Raw genomic sequence first — 10,532 nt, 5'->3', positions numbered from 1 at the left:
ATTGAACCTGACCATAAAACAGAGGAGCGAGCACTCAGCGCTGTATCAGCTAAGTCACACGTATCTGCGAGATCAAGTAAGTCCAACGTTTTTGAAGTAAATTCTATAGAAAAAGCTGAAGAGCAAGTTGAGGAAAATGTGGTGAATGTATCTGCTAAGTCAGCTAGGACCAATGCATCAGACAAATCTAAATGCATTTACTGTACCTCCAAACCGAAAGATAGTGTAACTGCTGAAGGGGCTGAGAGACCTAAAAGCAACCTGTCCAACGTGTCTTCCCATCTACAAGTCAAAGGACGAAAGGACAAAAACAATACGGATGACGCCAAAAGTGACATAGGGAGTGAAATTTCAAGAAAGACAAACAGGTCAAATAAGACTGCCACAAGAGATCATGTGGACACTCCCAGACCTAACTCTGTTGCGTCAAAGAGTTGTCTCACTCCTACCCCACCAGACTGCCCACCAACCCCCAGAAAAATCAAACGACCTGTTATTTTACTTAGTGGCTCGAGTGACAGTAATGAGTCACATGCAGCAGAGCCAGTGGAAGAGAACTCTAACATCTCATGCAATGGCCCCTTGGAAGTGACAGACAGGAATGTCAGTGACAACATAAGTGACAAGAGTGGCAAGTGCAAACAGAGGAAAGGGGTTTCCTTACTCAGTTTCTCCCGACAGCGGCCGGAAGGAGAAGTCTCTGAGCTGGTTCCCTCCAATCTACCTAACGCCTCTCCAACAGAGGTTGTGAAAGAGTGGCTTAAGAAAATACCGTCCGACAGTGTGATGTATGAAATTGGGGATGAATTCAGTGACAGAGGCCATTCACCAGAAGAACTACCGCAAAAGGAAAAAACAAAAGAGGATATTGACACCATTGCTGAGTGTGAAACTCAAAACGAAAAAAAGGAAGAGCTCAAAGAGACAGTGGTCAACCATGTGGCTGACATTGAGGAGCCAGCGGAGACCCCACCAGAGACCCCACCAGAAGACACTCACCCCTGCACCGCTCCACAGGAAGAGGTATCAAAGAGCTTTCACTCCTCAGTTCAGGTGATGAAAGTCCTGTTGAATCCCAAGCTTGACCGGTGTAACAGTTTACCTGAAGTTTCCCCAGTGTATGGACGTAAACTGAGCACCTCAGCCAGAGGTCTCCTGGATTGCCTCGCAAAGCTGCAGTTGATAGACTTTGATCCCAACGACGATGCAAACGCCAAGGACACAAGGTACAGAGAACTAATGAACATCCTCCAGTCCCTCTGGTTGTGTGACCCAGCAGAAGGTGGAAAGCAACAGCAGAATGGCTGTGATCAACATTCTGTGGACGGTGACGGGAAAGCAAGGTCGTCCTCCGGGGTGGACGTCAGCAGTGGCTCAACAGGCTCAAGTAAGAGTTCAGGCGGTGTGGCTCAGGCAACGAACGCAGACGGGGAAGCGTTGGTGAAGGTACAAGAAGTTGATGAAATGGCACAGAAAGATGAAAGCCCAGAGTCCTCAGCACCAATGTCTGATCCAGCCACTCCGGACACAGCCAGTCAGGTCCAATGGATCCCCGAAGAAGGAGGAGGAGAAGGAGGAACAGCAGTGGAGGAAGAGAAACAAAAAGACGAAGACGTCCCGGAGTCTGATGACACCATTAGAAATGAAAGTCTGAGAGAATTACCAGAAACATCCCCGTCTTCCAACAAGAGCTCAGACCCTCGAGAGGACACAAGCTCTGGCTCTCCTCCATCTGTCCAAAGGGCACAACTAGCCAAAAGGTTTTCCCTGGATCCTGATCCTGTCTGGGTCTTGAAGTTACTGAACAAACTAGAGAAGCAGTTCATGACACATTATATGGATGCCATGGCTGAGTTCAAGGTTCGCTGGAACTTGGACAACAACGAACAGCTCAATGCCATGATAGCCGAACTGAAAGATGATGTGAGGAGGAGAATACAACTAAGCATCGACAGGGAACTGAGGAAGATCCACGGTCGGGCTGGAAGACCAAGACCACCCAAAGAAGCCTTGTCACGAGAATCAAATGCACAAACAGAGACAAAGCGAAGAAGACTGAAAGTCGTGCGTGACCAGTCCATTGATAACCGGGAGGATAAAAGTGACGATGCAACCTGCACTTCCTTCAGTGACCAACGGAGTGATGATGAATATTGCCCTTGTGAAGCGTGTTTACAAAAGAAAATGGAATTGGGGCCACTGCTTCCTACAAAAGTCCTGCATACTGCACCAGTCATGATGGCTTTTGATCTAAAGTCAATTCTTCAGTTGAAAAGGGAACCTACTCCAAAGACGCAAGAAGCTGATGTTACAGATGACACTGAAACGGTGGTAGTGAAAGCTGGCATTACACATGCTTTTGATTTAAAGTCAATTCTCCAGTTGAAAAAGGACAGTCCACCACAGATACAAGAAGAAGTCAATGTTGCAGATGAGACTGAAGGTATGGATGAAGCCAAAGCAGCGGAAACCCTTGTTGAAAATGTTATCAATGGGGCTAAGAAGGAGATGCAGGAATCACAACAAAAAGATGCTGAAATGGGTGACAAAGCTGAGACAGTAGAAACTGATGTAGAAGTGACAGCTGAAGGTGAAGCAATAGAAGATGGGGAAGCTGAAACAGATACTGCTGAAGATGAAGCAGATGAAGAAGAAATTGTTGAAGCTGAGACAGCAGCTGATGAAGCAGAGAGAAAGGAGGTGGATGCTGAAACAAAGAATACTGAAGCTGAGATAGCTGAATATGAAGCAGAAGAGAGTGGTGATGAGAGTGGTAAAGCAGAGGCAGCAGTGTATTATGACGCCGGGGAAGAGGTGGAAGTTGAAGCAGAGACAGATGAAGATGAAGCATTAAAAGAAGAAACTTCTGAAGCAGAAACAGCAGATAATAATGAAGCAGCAGGAGAAGAGGAGGAAGCTGAAGCAGAAACAACAGAAGCTGAGACAGCAGAAGATGAAGCAGGAGAAGAAGAAACTGCCGAAGCAGAGACAGCAGCTGATGACGAAACAGCAGGAGAAGAAGAGGCAGCTGAAGAAGACACTGCAGGAGAGGAAGAAGTTGAAGCAGAGACAGGAAAAGATGAAGATGCAGAAGAAGAAGCTGATAAAGTGGAGACTGTTATAGCAGCAGGATCAACACCAGGAGAAGAGGAGAGCACTGAAGCAGCTGATAATGAAATGTCAGGAAAGGAGGAATCTGAAGCTGAAACTGCAGAGGCAGAGACAGATGATGTAACAGCAGAAGAAGATGAGACTGCGGAAGTAGAGGCAGCTGAAGAGGAGACTGCAGGAGACGAGGAGAGTGCTGAGGCAGAGACAGCGGGAGATGAGGCAGGAGAGGAGGAGACTGCTGAGGCAGAGACTACAGATGATGGAACAGCAGGAGAAGAGACTGCTGAAGTAGAAGCAGCTGAAGAGGAGACTGCAGGAGAGGAAGAGAGTGCTGAAGCTGAAACAGCTGGGGACGAAACTGTCAAAGAAGAGGAGGATGCTGAAGTAGAGACAGCTGACGAGGAAACTGCAGAAGCTGAAACTGTTGAAAATGAAACAGTTGAAGGGGAGGAGGATGCTGAATCTGAGGCAGCAGAAGAGGAAGCTTCCAGAGATCAAGACGCCGAAAATAAAACTGCAGGGGAAGAGGAGATTGCTAAAGCTGAGACTGCAGATGATGAGATAGCTGGAGAAGATGAAACCACAGGGCATGAGTCCTCAGAAAATGAAACAACTGGCGATGAGTCGGCCGAAGTTGAAACAACTGGAGACGAGTCGGCACCAGCTGAAACTGCAGGAGAAGGGACAGCTGATGATGAAACAGCAGGAGAGGAGGAGAGTGCTGAAGCTGAAACAGCTGAGGGAGAAGAGCAGACAGCCGGAGATGAAACTGAAGGTGATGAGAATGAAAACACAGGAGAAGAATCGGCAGAAGCTGAGGCAGTTGAAGACGAAGCAGCAAGTAAAAGAGCTGAAGGTGAAGCTGAGGATAACGTAGAAAAGGGGGAGGATGAAACAGCAGAGGAAAAAGAGCCTGTAGTTGAGTCAAACATCGAGGAGACGGATTGTCATGATGATGTATCGGAGATAAAAGCAGACGACGAGGCGGAGGACGGAGAAACAACAGACCAAGATATGGTCCCGGAGGAAACAGGAACAGAACAAGAAGATGATGCAAATGCAGGAGACAATGCAGGAAACGAGGCAGAAGAAGCAAATACAAACAAATTAAACGCAGACCGTGAGGACTTTGAAAATGGAAGCCAAGACCAAACCGAAGACGTTGAAAAAGATGAAGAAGTGGAAACTACGGAGGGCAATGAGACAGCAAATGAAGAGGATTGCTGTGGAAACTTTGGGTACTCAGCCGACGGAGAGGATGAAGCTGAGGATGAGTCTGAGTTGGAAATATCGACAGATGAGGGAGAACAATCAGAGGTGCCAGCTATCAGGGAAACTGTTGAGGAAACTCCAATGACCTCATTTGATGCCTTGGCCAGAGCAGAGTACTCTGAAGACAGTGCTTACGCCGATGTTGAGGATTCAGAGACTGAAGGTAACAACGAGGAGTCAGAGGCACAAGAGGACAAACCAGAAGAGGAGGAGGGTGATACCTCAGCAGAGGCTGACGCTGAGCTTCAGGTTGAAGAGACTCCAGTTGAGGAGCTGCAGGAGGAGGAGACTCCAGTTGAAGAGACTCTTGTTGAGGAGTTGCAGGAGGAAGCGGAGGAGGAAGCTGAGGAGATGGAAGAAGTTGAGATGGAGGAAGTTGAGGAGACTCCTATTGAGGAGCTGAAGGAAGAAGCTGAGGAGGAGCAGGCCGGAATGGAGGAGGAGGCTGAAGAGGATGCAGATGAAGATGGTGCAGCTGAGGAGGAAGCTGAGGAGGAAGCTGAGGAGGAAACTACTGAAAATGAGGCTGCTGATGAGGAAGAGCAGGAGGAAGGGGTGGAGGAGCCGGAAGCTGAAGAGATTGAGGAAGCTGAGGAAGATACTGCTGAAAACAACGATGCTGTTGAGGAAGATCCAGCTGATGAGGGGGATGACGTCACAAGCAAAGGACAATCTGAAGACGACGGTGATAGTGACGGACCTTCTGGGACATCTAATAAAAGCCTACGTGGTCAGCCCACCAAGTCTTCCATGGAATCACAACCAGGCTCACTGGACAACGTCCTGAATGAAGAGGCAGAGACAGAATCCAAAAGCGAGAAGATTTCACAGACAGGTTCAGGGGAAAGGTCGGGCCACCACCTCTCTGTGAAGAGCAACCAGATGTACCCTACAGACACGGAGGACGAAAGCAGGGTGTCAGAATGCACAGAGGCAGTCAGCGAGGTCCTCGAGCGACAAGTCGTTTCCCCAAAGAAGAAAACTCCGAAGAAGTCTCCAGCAAGATCTGTAAAGTCAAGGAAGGCCAAGTAAAGTGACATTGATTAATACGATATTGATTAATTCGATACGATATTGATTAATACCATATTGATTAATACCATATTGATTAATACGATATTGATTAATACGATACGATATTGATTAATACGATATTGATTAATATAATATTGATGAATACGGTATTGATTAATACGGTATTGATGAATACGGTATTGATTAATACGGTATTGATTAATACGGTATTGATTAATACGATATTGATTAATACGGTATTGATTTCTAAAACTTCACTATTATAAGTACTGCTGTTTAATAATAACTTCCTCAAATAATGATCAAAGCACTTTAATTCATTACTACTCGTCACATGACACAGGACAGTTAAAAAAAGGGAATGTTTTAAAACTTGAAATATACACACCGAAACGGATGGTATTCTCTGTTTATATTTACACGACAGAAAATATATATTTTAATTTTCATGGAAGATTATTGACATTTATTTTTTACAAACCATGTTTACAGTTGTAGATGATGATTGGTATTAGTGCAATAATCATCTACAACTGTAATGAATAGAATAAATAATTATTCAAATAAATATTTAAACTCAGTTAAAAGCCCTAAGGAGTTTTGCAAGTAATGAACTACAAATGGAGCAATAGTTATATACAATATGCAATGTATATGTGAAACTTCAATGTGAACTTGAATGTAAAAAGAAGAAGAATAAATATATTTTGTTGATATTTTAGGATAACATATATATAATTACATTTTTTGGCAACATTCTTTGTTGCCTGTCTATGAACAAATCTCAGGTAGTTGGAAACAATACATTCCAAATGTACGTATGTATGAAAGAGATCACATACAGTACCAGTCAAAAGTTTGGACACACCTACTCATTCAAGGCTTTTTCTTAATTTTTACTATTTTCTACATTGTAGAATAATAGTGAAGACATCAACACTATGAAATAACACATATTATTGAATCACGTAGTAACCAAAAAAGTGTTAAACAAATCAAAATATATTTTAGTTTTTAGATTCTTTAAAGTAGCCACCCAAAGTTGTCATCAAGGCAAAGGGTGGCTACTATGAAGAATCTCAAATATAAAATGCATTTGGATTTGTTTAACACTTTTTTTGGATACTAGGTGGTTACATATGTTTTATTTCATAGTTTTGATCTCTTCACTGTTACTCTACAATGTAGAAAATAGTACCAAAAAAAAAGAAAAACCCTTGAATGAGTAGGTGTGTCCAAACTTTTGACTCGTACTGCATGTGTATTTGACTATATGTAATTATAATCTAATTTTAATAACATTTCTTTAAATGAGGTTACTTTGGCTTCAAATGTATCAAATTAACATAATATGAGATAATATATATTTTTCTAGATGAAATTGCACTTATTTTGACAGCCACATTAATAATAGCCTACACTATGTGAAAATATATACTAAACACTCTGGTATGGAAAAGTGTAGTTGAACCCCAGATTCTATTTATATTTTTTTATTATTAAATTAAATGAATTTAAAGATGGCATCCGCAGTACGGGGAAACAGCACCAACTGGCCACCACACCATCATTGTTTTAGCTTTGTTGCCAAGTTGAGGAGCAAGGTACACATTTGATTTTGTGTATAATATTATGCTCTTCAATGACGTCCTGGAGGAAAAAAACTGTGTTCATTGTTTTCAGTAACTTCTTTGATGTTGTAATATCCTAAACGGACGTGGCAGTTTCACCACTAAGGACACCATCTTTAAGTCCCTTTTTCTTTTTTCTTTTTTGCACATGATCTCCACTCCAGGATGTTGACCCAGGTGAACCATCTAGCTAACTAGTTAAAAAAAAGTATCTTTATTAAATCTCTGACAACTCTATGGTTTAATAAAATAAGCTTTTACAACTTTAGGTGTTAAACCATTGAATACACACATTGGACACCTTCTACAAACGGAAAAAATATGCCTTAGATGCTTCTTGATTAACATCACTGAATGCTTTTTATACCACCATTTTCCATTTACCTCACTGCACATGATTGAACACCACCGTCAAATATAAATTAAGAAAAATCTATAGAAGCAACAACACCCTGAATCGATGATTCTCCCAATGCAGAGAAAACTCAAGGCACTCCAGCTACAGAATATAAGAAACCAAGTATATATATATATGTATATGTGTGTGTATATATATGTGTATATATATGTATATATGTGTATGTGTATATATATGTATATATATCTATATCTATATATCTATGTATATATATATGTATGTATATATATGTGTATATATATGTATGTATATATCTATGTGTATATATATATATGTGTATGTATATATATGTGTATATGTATATGTATGTATATGTATATGTATATATATATATATATATATATATATATATATATATATATATATATATATATATATATATATGTATGTATATATATATATACACACATATATATATATATGTGTATATATATATATATATGTATATGTGTGTGTGTGTGTATATATATATATATATATATATATATATATATATATATATATATATATATATATTATAGAGTGTTTATACCAGGTGATGTTATGGAACCTTCACTGTTTCCCCATATGTTTGATCCATATTTTGGATCGTTTTGATGCTCTTTATGTATCCCGTATTAAAATATTATATATTTTCTTAGTTGTACAGATGTTGATGATGATGATGATGGTAAATCATAATACGTTGAATTTACTGATATTGTTTATGAAATAAAATATACCAATGAAAAGTTAATATCTTAATTCATTCATTCATTTAACATTTTATATAGTTTACCTTTCTCTGCATTCACTAGCTAATTGATTTATTTTAGCCTTTAATTAATGTACCTTTTTCTTCACTGATTACCTTCTATATCCAATGGTTTTTCGACTGTTACTCCAATGCATTTAATATATCACTCTATGGCATTCATGACACAATAAATAATGTGTCCCAAAAAACATTAAAGGTGAGATTCAGGAATCTATTAATAATTCCACCTGGCACATGAATCAATCTAAATGACTGTAGATAGAAATGAGGTCCCAGTTATGTTGACAACCAGAGCGAACGGATTATGTTTGTTGGTTCTGTTAATACTGAACCAGATCGGTTGTCATAGGGGGGCAAGGCTAATCTGGAGCTTGTACACCAGCCATCACTCGTAGTATATAGGACCATCTATATAGGACCATGTAACACTATGGAATCTGATAGTATATAGGACCATGTATATAGGAACATGTATATAGGACCATGTATAAAGGACCATGTAACACTATGGAAACTGATAGTATATAGGACCATGTAACACTATGGAAACTGATAGTATATAGGACCATGTATATAGGACCATGTAACACTATGGAAACTGATAGTATATAGGACCATGTATATAGGACCATGTAACACTATGGAAACTGATAGTATATAGGACCATGTAACACTATGGAAACTGATAGTATATAGGACCATGTATATAGGACCATGTAACACTATGGAAACTGATAGTATATAGGACCATGTATATAGGACCATGTAACACTATGGAAACTGGTAGTATATAGGACCATGTATATAGGACCATGTATATAGGACCATGTAACACTATGGAAACTGATAGTATATAGGACCATGTAACACTATGGAAACTGATAGTATATAGGACCATGTATATAGGACCATGTAACACTATGGAAACTGATATTATATAGGACCATGTATATAGGACCATGTAACACTATGGAAACTGATAGTATATAGGACCATGTAACACTATGGAAACTGATAGTATATAGGACCATGTATATAGGACCATGTAACACTATGGAAACTGATAGTATATAGGACCATGTAACACTATGGAAACTGATAGTATATAGGACCATGTATATGGGACCATGTAACACTATGGAAACTGATAGTATATAGGACCATGTAACACTATGGAAACTGATAGTATATAGGACCATGTATATGGGACCATGTAACACTATGGAAACTGATAGTATGTAGGACCATGTATATAGGACCATGTAACACTATGGAAACTGATAGTATATAGGACCATGTATATGGGACCATGTAACACTATGGAAACTGATAGTATATAGGACCATGTATATAGGACCATGTAACACTATGGAAACTGATAGTATATAGGACCATGTATATAGGACCATGTAACACTATGGAAACTGATAGTATATAGGACCATGTATATAGGACCATGTAACACTATGGAAACTGATAGTATATAGGACCATGTAACACTATGGAAACTGATAGTATATAGGACCATGTATATAGGACCATGTAACACTATGGAAACTGATAGTATATAGGACCATGTATATAGGACCATGTAACACTATGGAAACTGATAGTATATAGGACCATGTAACACTATGGAAACTGATAGTATATAGGACCATGTATATAGGACCATGTAACACTATGGAAACTGATAGTAAATAGGACCATGTATATAGGACCATGTATATAGGACCATGTATATAGGACCATGTATATAGGACCATGTATATAGGACCATGTATATGGGACCATGTAACACTATGGAAACAGATAGTATATAGGACCATGTAACACTATGGAAACAGATAGTATATAGGACCATGTATATAGGACCATGTAACACTATTTAAACTGGTAGTATATAGGACCATGTATATGGGACCATGTAACACTATTTAAACTGGTAGTATATAGGACCATGTATATAGGACCATGTAACACTATGGAATCTGATAGTATATAGGACCATGTATATAGGACCATGTAACACTATGGAATCTGATAGTATATAGGACCATGTAACACTATGGAAACTGGTAGTATATAGGACCATGTATATAGGACCATGTAACACTATGGAAACTGGTAGTATATAGGACCATGTAACACTATGGAAACAGATAGTATATAGGACCATGTATATAGGACCATGTAACACTATGGAATACAGAGGAAGACTCTCACTGTGAATAATCACAATATGACAGCCCAGATTGCATCCCTGGCCACGTCCTCAGAGTCTTCTACCCTTCCTTGTCCCAGGCTG

General features: G+C 39.8%; 1 protein-coding gene across 1 annotated transcript; it reads left to right on the top strand.

Annotated features, from left to right (window-relative positions):
• Positions 1 to 226: 226 nt before the first annotated feature.
• On the top strand, positions 227 to 5,445 carry LOC115175181 (retinitis pigmentosa 1-like 1 protein). The gene has a single exon (XM_029734419.1). It carries the CDS (start codon positions 787 to 789, stop codon positions 5,413 to 5,415), a length of 4,629 nt encoding a protein of 1,542 aa, XP_029590279.1. The 5' UTR covers positions 227 to 786; the 3' UTR covers positions 5,416 to 5,445.
• The last annotated feature ends 5,087 nt before the right edge of the window (positions 5,446 to 10,532 follow it).

This window comes from Salmo trutta, chromosome 35 (assembly GCF_901001165.1).
Source record: "Salmo trutta chromosome 35, fSalTru1.1, whole genome shotgun sequence".
NCBI lineage: Eukaryota > Metazoa > Chordata > Actinopteri > Salmoniformes > Salmonidae > Salmo > Salmo trutta.
This window is presented reverse-complemented; position numbering and strand designations above follow the sequence as displayed.

What these genes read in the sequence shown, in the direction of transcription:
- LOC115175181 (XM_029734419.1), top strand. Translation starts at nt 787, where the DNA reads ATGTATGAAATTGGGGATGAATTCAGTGACAGAGGCCATTCACCAGAA.